We start from the raw sequence: 21,633 nt of genomic DNA, 5'->3' as shown, positions 1-21,633 counted from the left end.
TAAAAAAAAAAAAACATTAGTTCACCTCATAAATTGAATCAACATAAATTGTTTATCCACTGCTTGTTTATTGAGCTTTGGAGGTGAGAGAAAAGAATTCCCAACATCCCAGCTAAGTACCACTGTGGGTTTGGTCGAAGCCTTGTAGGGCCCTGATCTTATTAAAGTCGTGTTAACAGATGTTCCTCTCATACACTCACAAAACACACTTGCTTTTGGAGAAATGCAAAAAAAACCTGCGATTAATATTCCAAACACAACTCTACCTCTGAAGAGGTTTCACAAGTCACACGACAGGAACAGAGGTTTTACACCTGCTGCACTGCTCCACAAATGTCAGGTGAGACACTCATTATTTGTGTTGTATAATTACTTGATTATGCAAGCGCTTGTTAGTATTAATACCATGGAACAGCCACTGTTTTACATTAGAAAGAGTGCACAAATAGGATTTGTTTGTATGCGCATGAACCAGACTCTTCTCTATTTTATAAAAACATCCTTGAAGGCTGCAGGTTATTCTCTGCACAACATCCATTCTTCTAATTAATGTCAAGCAATTACTACAATCTTTTTTAAGACAAACATGTGCTTTGAAACAGGGTTTTGCTATCAGACCATCCAAATCCGATCTGTATTTATTGGCTCTAATTAATCATAAAAATGATTTGATTTCCTTTCCGATGTTGGTGATCAATAAAAACAGAGCTGTGATATTAGGCGAATAATTTTGAGAGCAAAACTGACACTTCTGGTTCTTTGGTTCTGGATTTTACAGCTCAGTATCGTGGTGGATGTAGACTCCTAATTAAGAGCCTAATGTAATATAGCAGACCACAGGAATGATGAACTTGGCATCAATCAAACAGCAATGAGATGGCTGATAATTCAAATGTACCACTTGGGAGGCTTTTTGCTCCTCAAAAGAGACGCACCAGCATCTCCCTGACTGACAGACGAGCGTGCCTCATGTCGCTGTGACGTTTCTTCCATCATTATTTAAATTCATGAGTCATGCACTCACGAGCAGTGGCATTTACCTCGTTCAAATCTCCGAGCTCACGTTCAAAAAATGTCAGCTAAGAATATACGAATATATACGTAATATCTGCATGTAATGAAAGCGCATGACTCTGAAGACTCCCATAACAGGAAGCATTTTTTAAAATGGGTAACATCATATCATATCAGCTGTAAGGTTATCCTTTACATTCGAAGTGAGAGAGGGTTTTTCATTTGCCTGTAATTGCCATGTTAAGTTACTTAGTGCCACTTACAATACCCTGCTATACGTACTGAAGTCTTCCTCGACAGTTCATAGTAATGTGATGATGCGATGATGAAGAGCTCCACGAACAAAGCGCAGAGACGATAAAGCCAAGTAAGCCAATTAAATCTCGACCCAGCCTCATCGCACACAGCATAACCTTGAGACAGACTTTGTTATGCTGCCCTTCAAACCTGTCGCTTCTCGCCACATAACGGCAAACTGAAAAACTCTGAAGTCACTCAGATTTCCTGCCTAATTGCTCTCCCAATTTCTTAATGCCTGGCTTAGCACTGCATAGCATTTACGCCATTAACATGAACAGCAGTAGCACTCTGCTGAGCCTTATTAATTAAAGAGAGGGGGCATGGAAAGAGTATTGGCATGTCCTCAGTCACCAATGGCCAGAATAATGAGCTTCTACCCACCAAACAGAGGTCATTCTCCCTGGAGACGGACAAGTCAAAATCCTTGCAGCTGCCCTCGTTTGGCCTGAACACTGATGGGTGTACAGTGGCACTGAATACATTATATTTTACTCTCCTGCTGCTCAGATTTTAAAATCTGAGATGCTTCTATTTAAATTGAGGCTGCAGAGGAAATCAATTTGGGAGCATTTGTGTTGCTGCTGTTAATTGGATGTGCCATGGTGCTGTAATATACGTTCAGAGAGCTTTCCCAACTCGTTCCGTGTGGGATGTTTTTTTTCCAACTGTGTTTATGGATTACGCATGTGTTTCTGTGACGCTCTGCTCCTCGTCAGCACTCCAAGGTATGTTCATTAGTACAGTGGAGCTAATAATAACTGCTCTGAGCCTTGTGGGACACAGTAGCTCTTGTACACACAGCAACAAGAAAACTGAAAAACATGTTTATTCTCTATGGGAACCTTATATGGTACACAAGGAACTACCAAACGGAGTCCAAGGTTTGTTTGTTTATGTGAAAGTTTCTCTTTGAGGCGCTAAGAGGTTTTGCCACCTCCACTCCGTGGTGTGATTTTCAGCCAAGCTGTTACCCAGAATGAGAACAAATTACCCACACTGCAGTAATTCCTTTCTGTGTGGCTTATTCCTAAGATGTTTATATTGGCATCCAAATAAATGAGACTCCAAACACCCACAAGTTCAGCACTATCATTAGAGAAAACACTGTTAAATGACAAAAGTGCAGTTGACTGAGTGATGTGCCTTCATGTTTGTAGGCATCCATTAATCCCTACTGACCACACATATTGTGAGAGTATATTAAAGACCTAGAGCCATCTGCCCAAAATAAAGTTTTATATATTTTCACTGCAGATCAGAAATACATATCAACTTCAAACTGCTATCAGGCAATTGTAAAAAAGATTCAGATAAACCACTGCAGATGTATGTTTCAGTATCTGGTTTGCCTACATTAAAGGACTGACAAGTTGTTTTTTGTCAGCTACAATATGTATTTAGCATTTAGTGTGTATTAGTCATACTGACATGTGTTATGGTAAAAACAGGTTAACCTATAAAACAGTTTAACAGTGAATGAATGAATAAATTGAAATGTACATAAAAGTAGGGAATTACTATTATTATTTATATCAATAGCAATATATTTGTCCAATCTAATCCTGTAAGGTACTACAGGTACTGACGAATAAAGAAGAAAAGCTAATCTTTTCTCACTATACAAATACATGAACTTTGACGCAAAAAGTGTAGTTTCTCAGTGTCTTCTCTCCCCATGACAGCGAGAGCAGCAGGGTGTACTACAAAGCAAGATCACTGGCTTAGTGAGCCATGTAGACCTTAAAAGCCAGAGTTTCACCTGGCTGGATCACCATGGTAACTCAATACATAACCTAGTCCAAAACAGGTGATGTTCAGAGTTTCTGTTTGAAATGGGCTGGAACCTTTTTTTTAGTTTATTAACAGTAGGATTCGCAATAAATAAAGTGTGACGTAGATTCCCTGCTTCGGTTTCAGCAGCACATACTGTGTGTTTTACATTGTCTCTGGAATTTCCATGTATTCAGCTGGTGACCCAGTAAGTGGATACATTTTTATGTTTGTCTTTTTAAATCTGCTGCTGAGCCTTCTTTTTTCATACTGCTGGAAAAGCAGCTAGAGCACAAATTAGAAACTACAAAAACATTTGCTGCGACGGAATATTAGGGGCACATTAGGGGAAAAGAATATTGTTGATCATTTTGAGAATAAATTTGAAGTTTCAAAGTCGAAAATGTATTTTGAGATGTGAAGATTGCCGTTACTGTTTCACAACAAACTGCCATGGCTGCTCTACCCTTTACAAAACCGTGTTTAAATGAGTTGGTGAAACAAACTGATCAGCCACCTTGTGATAAGACATACATATCTGTATTGCACCAGGATATCACCATTGATAACCTTTCATCTGTCCATTTCAAGCCATTCCCTTTTGTGATAATCCACTCGCCTGCATTTGTGTTTTTCTGCCTGACCACAAGCATCTTTTCAAAACCGATTCTGAAGTACGATTTCACTAACTCAGAGGGTCCAGCAACCGTGGCAGTTTGTCCTGAAACAACAACTGTAATCTCCATATTTTGACTTTTTTCTCAAAACTGAATTACGATTTTAATCTTGAAACTTCAAATTTATTCTCAAAACATTTATTTTTCTTAATGTGGCACTAATACTCCTTCCTAATTTGCAAGCTGTTGGATCAACAGGATAAATTTTACTTTGATCTGACAGCAAACTAAAGATTTTCACACGTGAGACAAAGTTGGAAATGAACACACTGAGTAACCTTTAATGTTTGTGTGTCTGCAGTCTTAATCTCTCATGTTAGAAACAAACAGCAGCACACCGAGCAGAAAATAAGTATAATAACTATTTATTTCACCTGCACTTGTAATGATCTAATCAAAAGGTTAAAGATTTTTTTTAGGAGTATTACTATCTTGTATTATTTTGCAGCAGCAGCATCGGATTTTACTGTTATTTTTCTAGATCTTTAGAGAGCTCTATCACCGGTTCTTCAGATGATGCATCTGAATGGAGCAAGCCCTTAATTCTTAAGTTTTATGCAGAAAAGTCGAACGATGTGTCTCACGCTCACAATTACGTGAGTGAGCACAGTCTCTGAATCAAAAAAGCCTGAGTTAACAAAGAATGATGATAGTCACAAACGTGGTACTCATCGTCAATTAAACTTTGATCATAACAGAGACAATAACAATAATAAACAATAAAATAACAGAGAATAAATGTATGACACATGAATAATCCTAAATGTATTGGTATGTGTGAGTAAATTGTTTCTTTAGTTATACATTTCTCCATCTCTTAATTTTATTTAATCATTTATTTATCTCCCAGCAAAACAGCTTTGGTTGACACACTGTTGCAATAAGAATTGTTTTTTAAGCAAAATTTCATGCATGCCTGTGTGTCCACACGCTTTCAATTACAGACAATCGAGACACGCAGCCATATAACTCAGTTCCGCTCAACTGCAATGGGAAACTGTTGTCATGAATATTTTATCTCTGGATGTGGTGAAAGCAAAGCAGACGTCAAGCTGCTGAGCAGCTACACAACTCAAATCTCTTTACACTTGTCTTGCTTCCAGTCTGTACCTCTCTCCAGCTAGCATCAATCACAACGCCAAACAGAAGCCTCGACTTGACTGCTAAACACATTCTTTCAGCCACGGTGATTAGTGACAAGTCAAACAAAAAATATCCTCGGCATATAATTGGGGAGCCGTGAAAACAAAGTGACGCTGTCAGAGGCAAAACTGTTGACCACTGGGACATGTGACATTAAATGTAAAATGAAATTATTAGTTACGCTTAAGCAGCCGTCTGAAAAGTCAGCAGTTCAGACTAAGGAAGGAGAAAGTCATGCTTTTGCCGCCTATATCTCCTAAACACCATCCAGCAGCTTTCCATCAATTTCAATTGCAAGGAATAAGAGCTGTGAGTGTTTATGGAGATGTTTAATATATCATAAAGAAAGAGTCATCTGCTAACGTCTGTTCATTACCATGTTAATATAACAATGTCTACAATTAACCCCGCCCCCTTGAAACTGAAACCTGAATGCAAAGTAACAGTAGCTAATTAACCAAACAGATCATTGCTTGGAGAGGCCTTAGAGGAAACTGTATGAAGTCATTTAAGCATTAATTTTATCCACTAAGAAGACACCTCTACTATTAAAGGGGAGCTTTAACAATTAGAAGCAACATTTAAAAAGTTTAGGGGTTATATTTTCCACATGATCACATGCTTATGGGGCCTGAGAAATGCCCTGAGCATGCTAATTAAGACAGAAGTGTGGCTGACCTTCACCACCTGAGCAGCACTGGGCATTAATTCCTGCAGACATGCACATTCTTCAAGCATCTTCTTCAAAAATACAGAATTAATTGCTCCTTCATTGTAATTGAAGCTTTCAATCAAAATAGGAAGAAATTAAGATAAAAAGCTACAGAAACAGGACAATTACCTTATGGAGCACTTGGCTTTTTCCCTTTGTTTTCCTTGTCTAAAGAACCGAGCTGGAATGCAGCTTACTACGGGCAACAAATTACAATGTGACAGCATGAAACTGCTCAGCGTCATGCCTCATAATCATTGACTTATTCATCAGCTGACAAGTGAAATCACAGACTCCTAACTCTCTCCAACACACTTAACTCCCGTGTGTAAACTTGGGCAGGTTGTGAGAGTAAGCCATGTTAGCTGTCATTCATTTTTTAAATATGGAAAGTGGACCATGAGTGTTCATGTCTCACTCATAGTCCATCCAAATGTTTACGCATGTGAAAGAAAGAAAGTTAATGCAATAGCATTAGCATTAACTTTTCTTCAAGTTACATATACCATACCATACCATACCATACCAACTTTATTTCTAAAGCACTTTAACATAAAACCAGAGTTTCACAAAGTGCTGTACATGTTAATAGCATACGTAAAGAAAATTAAAATGAGATACAATAAAATAAATAGATACAATAAATTGAAACATGTTAAAACAAATTGAGTCAACCCCTCTAATCAATGCCAAAGGCTTCAGCGAATAAATATGTTTTAAGAAGACTTTTAAATTCAGAGAGAGAAGAGGCCTGCCTAACATGCAAGGGCAGATCATTCCACAACTTTGGAGCAGCTACAGCAAAAGCACGATCACCTTTAAGTTTATACTTAGTTTTCGGTACCTTAAGGAGTTGCTATATCATTGATATGAGGAACTTTGGTTTATTAGTGTGTCAGTGACATCTTTCATTCATTCACTAGGGTATGGGTGTGTAGTGATATTAAACATGTGACCCAATATCAGCTGTTCAGGAAACTTGTGGGTGAAGCAAGAAGACAAAACTAAATAAACTGACTATCTGCTAATATTTATACTAATTTTACTTTTGAAATGTAAATTTTAAAGGAGTTCCAACTCATTCTAATGCCTAATGCACTGACAAGCACAGGACCTTTTACAGAGTTGTCATTGATTTACAGTCTGCAGCGACAGAATCAACAAAATAGCTGATTATAAAATCTGGTGTCACTTTTCCCACAGTGTTCATCCATTCTACTTAACTTCATATCATTTTAGATACTTCATATCACACTAAGGTGTTTATCAGAGCTGCCTGAGGCCACTAGTTCATGTTGTCCTCCCATCCAAGCAGCAGAAGGCACATTATTCTATTTAAAGTGTGAAAGGCTGTGTTTCCACATAATTAATTTCCGACAAGAAATTGTACTGGCAACTGAAAAATTCTGGTTCACTGAAAGGGATAACCCTAGGAGTTCTTAAAAGTGCCTTAGCAAGGTCTGGGTCACACGGAGCGTGAAATACAGCTTTTATTCTCATTCAGTTGTGAAATTCGCTGCACGGGCGAACATCACTCTTTCCAAAAATATCTCCTCATTTGATACTTGACTTCAGCTAATATTTTGGCATATTTCTTTTCCTCAGTCTTTAATTTTCGGTAGATCTGGAAGCGGTGAAGGCCACAGCACATGATTCACACCATTTTCACATTTATCAAACTATTCACCATGCCTCTGTGCCCTTCTCCAGTTATGTTTTGCCATTGATCTGTCACCTGTGTGGCTAAATATGAATGAAAGAGAATTAAATCATCTGGATTTTATCCAGGTATGCAACACTTTAAAATGTCAAGAGTACATGAGGGCGTGTGGTTTAGCATCAGCACTTACTTGGACACCAGAGAGAAGGCTTCAGCACATACAGCTGGACATGGCACCAGCTTGATCATCACGTGTTCGGCAGCAGCTTGGAAATGCGCCCGCGTAACCTTGTCGAGCACCGAGGCCAACGTGGCCACATCGCCAGCTTTTGTGCTGGGATCTCCGCCCGCTGTGTCCAAGATGTTTCCCCCATGCACCACAAGTATTAGCACATGGGTCTTACATTTTCTCTGCAAGGGTGTTGAAAAGGGACACGTTAAACAAGGGAGTGAAAGGGAGAGAAAAAATAAGGGCAACATTTTGTGAAAGGGATGAGTACTCCTCCATGTTATTGGCTACTAGTGAACAGAGGCTGTTTTGTAATGGTCCTACCTCTGTATCGTCCACTCCTTCAATGCTGCTCTGAGGGGCACAGCGTGGGCCTCCCAGCTGGTACAGACCCTCTGTATTGCATGAGTAAAGTATAGGGGCAGGAAGTAGCAGCAAGGGAGAACGAAGGAAGGAAGAGAGACAGAGAAAAGGAAAGAATGGGTCACGGCAGGAGATACTTCAGCCAGACACACTAATAACAAAAGCATAAATGGATATTGATTAGTGAATATGGTCAACATTACGAAAGCCTCTTCATCTCTCTCTATTTCGACTTCAAACTGTGCAGTGGTTCAATATGCCCTGAGGCTCAAATAAAACAAGCATGAGATTCAGAGATCAGTACCAAACAGCAAACAGTAGTTTTTTCTGTGGCAGCATCTACAGCAAAGCATCACGTGAGACGCAGAAAGAAAGATGAGGGCACAGTTTGTGTTTTGTTTTTTTAATATCCACCAGTATCTCTCCCTCCCTTTTGAAGGTGCAGCATTTCTTTGGAACCTGGCCAAACTCATTACCCTCTCCGGAAGCCTCTGCATGCTGTGTCATCCTATTCCTGAGCTCTCTCCTGTCTCTCTATTTTCTCTCTCCCGGCTTAAGGCCCAGCTCTGTGCTCTGCTCGCTCACTCGCTCGTTGTTTATTTGGCCCCCTCGTCTGGGACTGACTGTCATGGGAGGCTCACAGACTCATGCACCGTCGGCTTCCTTCTACCCAGTTCCCAGCCCACAGCTTGCCTCCAACTGCCTGCTTGTCTAGAACAGATCAGCACACACAGGGGACTTAGCATACTGCACTATTTTAGTCACAAAGTAACAGGAAATCAATGGAGTAAGTTTTTTGGGTTTTTTTACTGAAATAGGAAAGTAGGGTAGAAAAGTTCTTCCAAAAACCTTGAAATATTTTAGCGTGCAAACACTGCCGAAGAGCAAAATGTTGTGGAAATTGACAGCAAATACAAAACCTCAGCTGCTTGACAAGATGATGGCTGTATCTACTTTTTGATTATTCATTAATGTGTCAAACATGAGGCCACTGATATAACAACAGGTGAAGAGTGAAGAACAGTCTGGATTCAAACCGAGAACTTTCTTGCTTTATTGTCTGCACAAAATAATTAAAATAAGAATTAACTGTTGACTTTTCAGTTTCCCCAACCATTAGCACCATTAGCATGTCAAACAAGCACATAAAGCTACCGACACAATTCTCAACAGCTTTTGTCTTTATTTAAATCCATCATTTTAAGCTTTGAAAAACTGTTTTGTTTTCAAGACATGCATGTGTCTTAATAAAATTATGAACACCATTTAATTAATGGAACTATTTAACATATTACTGTGAAAGCTGGTTGAAGTCCGGACGGAGACACAAATTGAGGCTGTGTCAAGAAGGGGATCCAGAATGAAACTCTGCCAGGTCAAACATTTGGCCTGGCATTTGGCCCTATGGCAAGGGAGTGACTCACAAACTGACATGAATAAACCAAAACCAAACTTTTATTACACAGAAAGAAGTAATCACAAATAGTACAAAAAGTCCAGAACATACATTTTAAATTCTCAACAAATACAATCACAAATACAGAGGAGGGGATATTACCAGAGAGCCAGACACCAGGAAAACTGATGCTATAAACATAACAAGGACTAATTGGGGGAGTGGAAATACCTGGGATACAAGAACCAGCAAAAAACTAATCAAGGACAATGAGAGGTAAAAATGAAAAGCAGACAAAAAATTCTCAGAAACAGCCAGAAAACTCAAAATAACCCAAAAACCTACAAACCATAACAATTATGCTTGATAGACGCAGACCAGAAATCTTCTGGTTTAAACCTGTTTTGGTTCGCTTGAGAGAAATGATGGAAAAACTTTAAGAGTAATGACTCACAAAAAGCTCTACACTCACTTTCAGCAAATAAAACCTGAAGACATCTTAAGGTGAAACCACTCGAAAAATCTGACCATAGACACACTAACAGAATCACTTGGAACAGTGTGCGAGAAATGAAAATCTTGAGTGAAACCTGGAGAAATTGGAGCAGTACCAAAAAGCAGAAAGCTGAAATAGGTTTCATTACATGTTCGCAGAATAATATCACTGTGGCTGAATGAGTGACATAAGATTAATTTGGCTTGGGGAAAAGGAAATGTTGCAGTGACATCCAAAGCAGTTTAGATTTTTGATGTCCTAAAGAGAATAAAGCCAGCGGATCCTGATTCTCTCATATCATTTACTGATTAAACTAGATAGGACAATGACATTGCATCCAAAAAATGCCAGTATAAATAAAACCTACATCTGAAACATGAAAAATGACCTGGCTGCCAATGGGCAGCAAACAACTGCATTCAGCAGGTTGTAAAGAGAAAGACGAAGGAAAGATCAGAGCTTCACTCCTCACCTCGTCATTTGTGAAAACAGCACACATGCTGCGCTCCTCCTGGCTTCAACATTAAGTGAGGCATTTGTCTGATATGGGTGCAAACTGGCAAAATCATGTTTCTGTTGGCGCAGCTCAGTGGTATAAACTTGCCTTCCTGTGGCTAAAGCTAAACCATTTTCTTCCATCTACAGCAGACTTTTTTGCTGCGGGGGTGGGGGGATTCTTACCATCTGCGTTTCTTTTTCATTTTCTTGTGTTTCTTCTCTCAGACGTCTGAGTCCTCCCGGTCAATATGGGCTTTATGAAGCACATATTGATCTAACCTAGAAAGCACCCAGTGGGAAGTTGACAGTGCCCTAGTTCAGTGGCATCGTGGCCATTTCCAGTGGCTCTAGGCCCAGGCAGGCACACACTAACAGCAGGCGAACAGAGTGCGTCAATGCATCTGTTGTCATACTGAGATATTTCATAAGTTATCTATGAGAGACGGAAAGGAAAATTGAGGGTTGCGAAGATGAGAACAGGTCTACAGAAAAAATCTCCAAGAGCTGAAAGTGAAAGGTTGAAAATAGTGACATATTGATCTCTGTCAGGATGCCCCTTGTGTGTCATTCTGTCAGTGTAACTATGATTTAAAATGTCATTGTCTATAAAATGGTGGCTTCTTTTTGTCTCATTTATCACCTTGGATTTAGCAGATGGAAGGAAAACAAAAGCAGCAGGATGAGACTAACTTCCAGACAACAGAGTTATAGCTTCCCCAGGGTCTATGAAAATGGCAAAACGCACTCAAAGTTTCCTGTCTGCTGGAGTGTGATTCAATTCATTAGAGTTCCAGTATCATGGTGAATTATCTGTGTTCCTGCAAAGACGCGAACAGAAAACAGCAGCATTTTTCCTTCCCATCTTTGATTGAACAAGATACACTATAGACTCAAGAAGCAAGACAAAATGTGTGATACAGAGCAAAGCTGCATGATGTACTAAACAGGTGTGGGAGAATAATCCACAAAGAGTGTATTAAAAAACAAACATTTAACTTAAACTTGCAAGTGCATTTTCAACATAAAACCTACACTGACGTATTATGACTGCATAGAATCTTTAGGGTGAATGTTGCAGGCGGTATAACGTTCGGCACAGCATCGCTAGACTCTTTCACGTCTCTGTCACATATTCTCACTGTGAACCTGCCCTCACCTGTGAAGAGAATGGGTTCCATGTTGCACACCTGCCAGGTCTGGTGTTCTCTAGCGAATGCCAATCGAGCTGGATGATACATGGCTGTGTGAGCAGTCCGACTAAACTGATTCTAGCCGTTTAGTCAGAAAGATGGACATGAATAGCTGAGTGGAGGTCATGTTGGGGTGGCTGTAGCGTAGAGCAGGTCACCTACTAACTGGAAGGTTGGTGGTTTAATCCCTGTCTGCTCCAGTCTGCATGCCAAATATCATTGGGTGACCCCATGTGATGCATCCATTGTAGTATGAATGTGTGTGAATGTTAAATGGGTGAATGAGGCAGTTGTCTAAAGCGCTTTGAGTACTCAGAGTAGAAAAGCAGTATATGAGAACTAGTCCTTTAACCATTTATCATGTTGTAGGCCTCCGTCAGTGCTCCTCCTGTTTCCCCTCACATAAAGGAGCTGATTGCTGGTGCCCTTCTACGGCCTTGTCCAGCTCATCTCATGTAATATTTCTTCGAAACTCTTGAAACTGTGCTGGGAGACACAGCTGAACCTCTTGCAACGTCACGTATGAATGTGCCATCCTGGAAAAGCTAGAGTACCTGTGCGACCTGAATGAACTGCATGTACCATCTCATACTACCAGTAGCTACAAGAACACTAGCAGAAAAAACACCTGTAGCCCAAAACCTATAAAATCCTGCCCTTCATGGGCGCCTATCTTGTTGCTTCTCCCTGTTATCACTTTCATTTGCACCAGAGCAGCAGAAACCGATTCGTCCTTCGGTGATCTGGGTCAGTCTTCCTAAGTTTAAATGACTTTGTGTTCTACTGCGATGGTCGAACGTTCCCTGGACTTTTGAGGAGTGTGATTATTTGAAAATGAATAAAAATGATACATAAAAATGTCAGATGTCAAATATGAAAATGTAAATTGAAAAGCTTGATGGAAGGGTATTTTTTCTGAAAAAAAAAATGCTCTTAAATAAAGAATACCATCCAGAGAAGCTGTGCTGCTGGTTGGTGGCATTTATTTGTTATCACTGGAGTTGGTTGTGTGCCTCACAAGATACAGATTTCAACTTATTCAGGATGCAGCTGCTCAAATTCTACCCAAGATTTGAAGAAAAAAAGGATCATGTCACTCCAGTTACTCCATAGCCTCTGCTGGCTATGAACTGCTTTCAGAAAACATTTTAGGATTTTCCTCCTGGTAGATAAAGCTTTTAATATCTTTCTTTCTCTCAGTCTACATTGTTAATAGACCCCTCAGGTCACAAGATGTTTCTCTCCTTCACAGATCCAAATCATTTCAACATTTTTTTGTGGCAAAATTTAAGCTGCTGAGAGACATTTATATACATGAGGCAAATAAATCATGCGTAATTTTGCAAGTCCTCACTATGTGTTTATTTGGATGAATGCTGTCTCGTAACTGGATAAACAAGCCCCTCTGACCTCTGGCACAGTATAGGCATGCTAACAAACTCAGCCATCTGTTCAGCGCCGCTGGCATCAGGGTCTGCTTTGTTGCCCTACTGAGAAAATACTCGAGGGGACCCCACCAGTCCTGCTGCATGACAAACCTGCTGACCGCACACATCAGCATACACACGCACACATCCCATACGACTGTGCAGTTTATATACACTGACTGCAACCATCAAATGCACTCACAATCTGTGCCTAACAATCCCAGCTGCTCCCAATCTACATGACATGGCTGCTGTACAGCAACACACGCTAAGGCAGAAATCTACAGCACACAGAAGTGAGGACGGAGAGGCAACTTAGTACTCACAACAAAACCCAAGCGTAGGAGACTTTGAATTCTTTGAATATAATCTACTTATTATTCTGCTTAGAATTTGCATTTGTATTATTCTGCCAAATCCAAAGGAAAAAAAGTTTACAAATATACCCAGAAATATATCGAAATATGCTGATAATGATCAGCATTGAAGACCAGTAAACAAGTCCACGACTAGTGGGACAAATTTAAGTACTATGTGTACTTTAGGCATGTGCATATACACTGGATCCATAAGTATTTGATCAATGACACTTTCTGCCTCTGTACGTTACCACAGTGGACTTTCTAGTACAGGGTTGGACTCCCTTTACATTCAGAACTGCCTTAATTTTTCATGGTATGGATTCAATAAAGTGCTGGAAACATTCCCCAGAGATTTTAGTTCATACTGACATGACAGCACCATACAGTTACTGCAGATTTGTCAGCTGCATATCCCAAAAGTTCCCCATTGGATTCTGATCTGGTGACTGTGGAGACCATTTTAGTACAGTGGACTCACCATCATGTGAATTGGTGCACTATCCTTCTTGAAGCAGCCATCAAAATATGGCACGGTGGTCATAAAGAGATGAATGTGGTCAGCAACAATACTCAGGTAGGCTGTGCTGTTTAAACAATGCTTAGTTAGTACTAAAGGGCCCAAAGTGTGCCAAGAAAATATCCCCACACTATTACACCATCAGCAGCCTGAGCCATTAATACAAAGCAGAAAGGATACATGCTTTCATGTTATTTATGCCAAATTCTGACCCTGAGAGCTGTGCAGATTTGGAGCTGACAGCAGCCATGTGACGCTATCCAGACGAATATTTCCATTTCCTTGTTAACTGTTAAAACATGCATACAGTCTTACAATGATGCTCAGGGTAACAGCAACAAAAAATAACTTTATTGTTCACAAAACTCAATATACTGTATGCTGTACTCTATTTTTTTCATACACTGTTAAGCTCTTATTTTCTTGGAATGTTAAGTGGCAGAAACGAAGGCAGCTACATGCCACATAAACATTTATGGCAACACCCAATTAACATTTCTAAGCAGTAGAAATCTATGTGCAGCTGAGTGACAGATGTGGTGTACTGCTTGGGTTTCTTCCTCCTTCCTATTTCATATCTTCGTTCTCGCTCCTGCTCGCTCTTCCTTTTACCCCCCTCTCCTTCCCCCCTCGTGGGGCTCCAGGCTGCGACAGTGTTGTCTGCGTGTGATTATCTGTTCCCCATGTGCGATCGCACAGCCTTTCTTGCTTCATATCCTGTCAGACAAGCATGCTCATATGCACACATCTGCACACATACAGATAAACAATTTTCACAGGCGTGAAAGTACAAATAGACACAGAAATGGAGACACAAAGGTGCCTTTGTTAACAAAAGCATTATAACAACTGAATGCCTTTAGATAGATAGATAGATAGATAGATAGATAGATAGATAGATAGATAGATAGATAGATAGATAGATAGATAGATAGATAGATAGATAGATAGATAGATAGATAGATAGATAGATAGATAGATAGATAGATAGATAGATAGATAGATAGATAGATAGATAGATAGATAGATAGATAGATAGATAGATAGATAGATAGATAGATAGAACTTTATTAATCCCTCGGGTGGGTTCCTCTGGGAAATTCGATTTCCAAAAATCACAGCACCGACAGAAGTTTCAGAGTTACAGAATATTATATATATATATATATATATATATATATATATATATATATATATATATATATATATATATATACACACACACACACACACACACACACACACACATATATATAAATACAGAGACAATATAAATAAAATATACGAAGGGGATAAATAGAATAAATAGGAATAAAAAATAAAAATACAAGTGAATGAATTGCACATTTCGAGTATTGAGGTCTATTGCACTGTTGACTATTTACAAAAGTATTGCACAAAAGGTATTGCACAGTGAGGTGAAGAGGCACTACAGCTTAGTTGTTCCCCCCTCCTTTGTCCTCCTGTCTCCCCTCCCTCTCCCCTCCAGAGAGGAGTTAAACAGTTTGATGGCGTGTGGGACAAAGGAGTTTTTAAGTCTGTTAGTTCTTGTCTTGGGGAGAAGCAACCTGTCACTGAACAGACTCTTCTGGTTGTTAATGGCCGTGTGCAGAGGATGCCTGGCATTGTCCATAATGTCCATCAGTTTCTTTAGTGTCCTTTTCTCTGCCACTGTCACCAGAGTGTCCAGCTTCATGCCGACCACAGAGCTAGCCCTCCTGATCAGTTTTTCCAGCCTGGATGAGTCCTTCTTTGCTGTGCTGCTCCCCCAGCACACCACAGCATAGAAAAGTACTCCAGCAACCACCGACTGGTAAAACATCCTCAGGAGCTTCCTGCAGATGTTAAAAGACCTCAGCCTCCTGAGGAAGTACAGTCGGCTTTGGGCTTTTTTATACAGGTGCTCTGTGTTGCATGACCAGTCCAGTTTATTGTCCACCCACAGCCCGAGGTACTTGTACTTGTTGACCACCTCCACCTCCTCCCCCTCTATCTGAACCGGCAGTGGACCTGCTCTAGACCTCCCGAAGTCCACAACCAGTTCCTTAGTCTTTGAGGTGTTGAGTTGCAGGTGGTTTGTGTGACTCCATGCGACAAAGTTCCTCACCAGACTTCTGTACTCCTCTTCCTGATCATCCCAGATACACCCCATGATGGCTGTGTCGTCTGCAAACTTCTGAATGTGGCATAATTCAGAGTTGTAGCAGAAGTCAGAGGTGTACAGGGTGAAGAGAAGAGGGGACAGCACAGTTCCCTGTGGTGCTCCTGTGCTGCTGACCACAGTGTCAGACGTGATGTCCTTCAGCCTGACGTACTGTGGTCTGTCGGTGAGGTAGTCGGAGATCCAAGCCACCAGGCAGGGGTCCACCTCCATCCTGTTCAGTTTTTCCTGAAGCATACAGGGCCGGATGGTATTAAAGGCACTGGAAAAGTCAAGAAACAGGATCCTGACCGTGCCTTTTCCCCCATCCAGGTGTGAGTGGGCTCTGTGTAGGAGGTACAGGATGGCATCCTCCACTCCGACACCCGCCTTGTATGCAAACTGTAGTGGGTCCTGGGCATGTTGTACCTGTGGTCGGAGGAGGTTGAGGAAGAGCCGCTCTAGAGTCTTCATAAGATGTGACGTCAGTGCCACCGGTCGGAAGTCATTCAGCTCATTGGGCCGGTTCTTTTTGGGGACCGGGACGATGCAGGATGTCTTCCATAGGGCGGGCACTCTCCCCAGTCGCAGACTGAGGTTGAAGACTCGTTGTAGCGGCTCCCCAAGTTCAGCAGCACACGCCTTTAGCATCCTAGGACACACCTTGTCTGGGCCTGCTGCCTTTCTGGGGCGAAGCTTCCTCAGTTGTCTCCTGACCTGATCCACTGTGACACTGGGAGATGTTTGGGAGGAGGGGAGGGGGGGAGATGTCTTGCTGCTGAGAGAGAGATTGGAGGAGGGGGGTGTCATGGTGTCAGGAAGGGGGGGAAGCGAGGGAGGTAGGAGAGTGGGGAGAGGACTCTGTAGTAAAGGTGAGGGTGAGGGTGGGGGGGTTGTGGGCTGGTCAAACCTGTTGAAGAAGTTGTTGAGTTCGTTTGCCTTCTCCACAGTCCCCCCCACTGTGCCTTTCTTTAAACATTGTAGAGATGAGGCTCTGGCTCATTAGCCACCTAGATCACCTCCTGTTTGTCTACAAAGCCCTCTCCATGGTCCGGCTCCATCTTACATGCCCAACATCTTATACTCTACTTCCAGGTCCCTCCGGTCAGCTGATTGGACCACAGTCAGAAGCATCCAATCTAGATTTAAACTCAGAGGAGACTGTGGGTTCTCAGCATTCCCCTCACATTCAAACCTACCCATTTTCCACCGAGTCTTTAAAACTAAACTTAAAATGTATTTTTATTCATTGGCATTTGAGTCTTTCTGAATTTGCTCATGTACATTTATTTGCCACAACTGTATATGTTTAGCACCTACTGGCACTTTTATTATTTTTACTTAATTCTCATCTGTTCTCTTGTTTTTATCCATTCTGCCTGTTGAACAGCACTTTGATCAACGTGTGTTGTTTTTAAATGTGCTTTATAAATAATTTCGAGGTTGAGAATATTAAATTGCTAAAACCTTCAACTGCTAAAGAGCCACAATTTTATCCTGCAGCACAACTGTCTCCATTAAACTAAAAGACTATTTTTTTCTGACATGAATAGACGTAAACCCAGCTTTGTAACTAACAAATACGCAGCTTTGAGATTTGGTTTTTTTTCCCCAAGCTAGAGGAAATAGCAAGGACAGACAAGACCGAGCACTCAGCCATTCGCCTGATAAATAAAACGGCGTTTCTTGTCATCTCATTCCTGACATGCGTAAACTAGTGGACCATATTCGTCCAGGACGACCACACAGACTGTTCACATATGTAAAGAAACCAACATGTGTCTATTATAAGGTCAGATCTGTGTCAGGTGGCTAATTTGTGCAATTTCTGAGCTGGTCAGTAGCAAACAAACCATTTTTACTTTGACATGGGTAACTACTTTGTGGGATAAGTTCATTATTTTTGTCCAATTAATTATGTTGGTCCAATGACTGATAATACCAAAGTTTTTTTTTCTTTAAGATCAGAGATTGTATTATAAATATCTCACTCCTGCATCTTTTTTTTTTTATTTGTTTCATTATTCTACAGTAATTGCTTTTGTCTTCCCAGTGTCTATGCTTCTGTTTGCAATTTTGTTTTCAGAGAAAGACAAAAACATTAATTTAATGGGAATTAAAGCAAGAGTGACATTGTGCCTATCCAAGCATCGTGTGTTAAAAATGACTGCGGGGATGCATGGGTAGAATACAGATGAGCCTCAGACCTTAAATTTATGTTTTCTGTCTCACTCTGTGTGTTTTCTGAATAGAGCTCCGGGGTGCATTCACAAAAGAGAGCCGTGGTGCTCCACAGAAAACAGAAAATCATTCTCCCATTCAATATATTTCTCTCCAGGTCACTTGGTGTGGAATTATATTTCCACCATATATTATGTAGCCAGAGAAACATCATCTGTGGTTGGTTATTTGGTAGGGCTTATCATTTAGTCATCTCTACCAAAGTGTTTGATGTTGCAATTTCAGATAATGTTATCCCAGCTTGGCACCGCACGCCAAGAAAGCAGCCAAGTCGGAGTCAGTCACTTTTGTTTATCAAGCAGCCCATATTTTTCAAAAAAAGATCACTTATGTAATGTGGCTATTTCAGGTCTGACTGTATTATATCGTATTAGTCAGTCAAAGAAGTGGAAAAACACAGGAATGAAAGGAGCACAGCATAAATATACAGATAATAATCTTTGCATAGTAAACAGATGGGAAGTATGAAAGATGCTGGAGCGGTGGCTGATGTGAGATCGCAGCATCTTACCGAGCAGAGATAAAGAAAGAGTGCAGAGGAGAATAAGGGGCAGTTGTGCTCCAGGCATTCCTCTCTGTCGCTGAGGTTTTCATCACTGTAAGTCACCTCTACTGCAAGAGAAAGTGTTTATAGGAGCCAGTGGCTTGTGGAGTAATGAAAGTAGAAAGAAAAGAGAGGGAATAAAAGAACATGATGAGGTTTATGGAATGAATGGGCATAGAAACTGTGGAGAAATATAAGACGGAAAGAGCCAGCTATGTTTCTGAGAAAACAGAAACCGATGGAGATTAAAGGGCAGTGGATGTCAGCTCAACTGCTAAAAAGACTGACTGACAATAGTCCAGCTGCAGAACTTTATGTTTTCCTGATTATCACAGATTTTAATTGATAATAAAAATCCCACAGGAAACAAACCACAACACAGCAATGTGATTCAGCCTTCTTCTTAGTTTTTATTAAAAACCACTGACAGTAAATCACCAGCAATGAGGTGATTAAACAAATGGGCAGCTGTAGCAGCTGCGGTTCTTAGTGACTCATTTACCTGGTATGAGTGTTGATAATTACAGCACAGTAAATCTTCCACAGAAGACAATTTGGACATGTTTACATGTTTTTGAAGGATTGATTTGGATGTGCTGATGCCCAAATGCATCAGATTTTTAAACACTTAATCCACAAAAACACTTGTAATGTAGCTGGCACCCAACACTTTTCCCCCAATACCTTGGATTTTTATACTCTCCTCACTAATTGCTTTGGTTCATCCAACTGTGCTTCACAACTTTGTTTTGGTTCACTCTCTCTGCTCTCCTCGGCATCATTTATGGCAATTCAATTCAATTAAAATCTCAGTGAACAAGTTGCACAGAAAACAAACACAGAAACTATGACCACTTAAAAATCAAAGAATATTATTTAGGAGAGGATGCAAAAACAAAACCCTTTAAAACTGCATTCTTTTCCCAAGTAGTCATACAAGTTATGTGGCCTAGTCATGTTGATTTCAATGACTTGCATGTTTCATTTTCCTGCCCTTGTGAAGTGCGTTGTAATAAAGATACTGATAAAGGCTTTGTCTTATAGAGATATTACTCCAAATGTCACCTACTGATTCTTAACAAGTTAAATTAAAAACATTTTTCAGGCCTCTTCTGTGAATAAACTGTTTTGTAGACACCACTTACAAATTGCTTTCCTGCAAAAATGATTCAAATATCAACATTATCTCCTGAGTCAAAACTGACGTTGTGCATCATGATGGCAAAAATGATGGTTTTACATAAAAGTAGAAATTTCAGCCCTCTATTACAAAACAACAAACTCAAACGCTGTTTGGATTATTGCAATTTATTTGATGAAGACACTGTCAAGAAAAGACTTCCACACAGTGCACACAGGCTACACAGACTAGCATTACTAGTTGCCTGCCATCCCTTTATCCATCCCTCCATCGCTCCCTTATTCAGGGTTGCTGGGACACCACTCTATGCAGAGAATCCCAGACCTCCCCTTATATCCATTTCCTCCAGCTTATCCGTGGGGACACCAAGGCATTCCTAAGCCAGCTGAAAGATATAATCTCTCCAGCATGTCCTGGGTCTCCCCCGGGGCCTCCTCATGGTATGACATCTTGCCCACCTCAAATGACTCTTTGCAGTGTGGAGTAGCACCTCTACTCCTGAGTGCCTCCTGAATGACTGAGCTCTTGACCTTATCTCTAAGAGAGAACCCAGCCACTCATTTATGATGCCTGTATCCACAACCTCATTCTTTCAGTCCCCAAACAGAGTTTGTGACCACAGGTGAGGGTAGAAACTTAGATTGACAACATTTATCCCAGTTATTACCTGGGTTCAAGCATTTTGAGATGACAGTCCTGTGTAATATCAGCCAACCATTTGCACATATCTACCAGCCTCTACAGCTCAATCACCATGTTGATCAGTTACTTCAGTAGGATAAGAAATGGTCTCTAGAGTCACAGGTCTTCCTCTTTCAATTTGTTCTTCTTTATAAAAGGATAATACAAATACAAATTTCCCTTGCTAAAAAAGCAAAGGACATCCAGGGGACACTGAGGTAGTGAGTCAAGCTCAAGGAACTACTTATCAAGTCATTTCTGCTGTTCTATTAGTTTTTTTCTTTCTTTTTTTTACCTGCTGGCAATCATAATTCATTTTCCAGACATATTTGTATCTAACCTTGTTGTGTCGATAGTTTTTTTCTGCTTCGATCAGTTTTGCAAAAATTAAATTGACATCTTTAATGCTTCTGTGCCCCCCACAAGCAGATTGCAAACTATTAAAGCATGCAGAATCTTACCAGGCATGTACACACTTTTATGCAGCACGAGTAATGGAGAGTGTTTTTGTGTTGAGTATGTTTGACGTAAAGACTGAGTGGAAGAGAGAGAGAGAGAATGTAATTACAAATGTAATAACATTCTCAACAGCAACGAAAAAATGTTCTCTATTTACTTCCCCTCTTATAGGCTCTGTGGAACAAGTATAGTTCCACAGTTAGAAAATATGTTTCATGGAAGGCATATGTGTGCAATATTATTATTGCTTACACACATGTGACGAAGCTTCTGATTTCATTAAAGCAGGGTCATGTAAATTGTGCCACTTTTCTATTTGGCAGGGACACTTGCAGTGTTTCAGACATGACTCTGTGTTTTCTCAGTTCAGCCTCTCAAAGAATGCAAAGACTGCAGCTTAAGACCTTCACGGATTTAATGTACCGTACTTCTAATAATGCACTGAAGGCAACATATCCCTCGTCGCCTACAGTGTAGCTGGGCTATTTTCTTTAACGGACACTAAGTATACTTACATTTTTATAAATCACAGATGTGCCTACCAGCATTAGACACCCTGACATTACTGAAGTAATGGTGCATAAAGAAAGTGCTTTTCTTATCTGACTTCTATGAGCTAAGATCTGAAAGACTTACATCAGCTGACAGCAATGACAGCTGGAAGCGATCACTA

The 21,633-nt window shown here is 40.5% G+C and overlaps 1 protein-coding gene across 3 annotated transcripts in view; it reads right to left on the bottom strand.

The window, feature by feature from the left end:
* pitpnm3 (PITPNM family member 3) overlaps positions 1–21,633 on the bottom strand; it is a 111,514-nt gene that overhangs the window by 39,097 nt on the left and 50,784 nt on the right. For all 3 annotated transcript variants that reach the window (XM_026191489.2, XM_026191492.2, XM_026191491.2), the window contains exons 4-5: positions 7,830–7,900; positions 7,467–7,687 (exon numbers count right to left, since the gene is read on the bottom strand). In XM_026191489.2, coding sequence (XP_026047274.1) covers positions 7,467–7,687; positions 7,830–7,900 — 292 coding nt within the window. The remainder of the gene's footprint in view (positions 1–7,466; positions 7,688–7,829; positions 7,901–21,633) is intronic.

Source organism: Astatotilapia calliptera, chromosome 14 (assembly GCF_964374335.1).
Source record: "Astatotilapia calliptera chromosome 14, fAstCal68.1, whole genome shotgun sequence".
Classification (NCBI taxonomy): domain Eukaryota; kingdom Metazoa; phylum Chordata; class Actinopteri; order Cichliformes; family Cichlidae; genus Astatotilapia; species Astatotilapia calliptera.
Note: the sequence above shows the minus strand (reverse complement) of the source record. Positions and strands in the feature narration are given on the sequence as shown.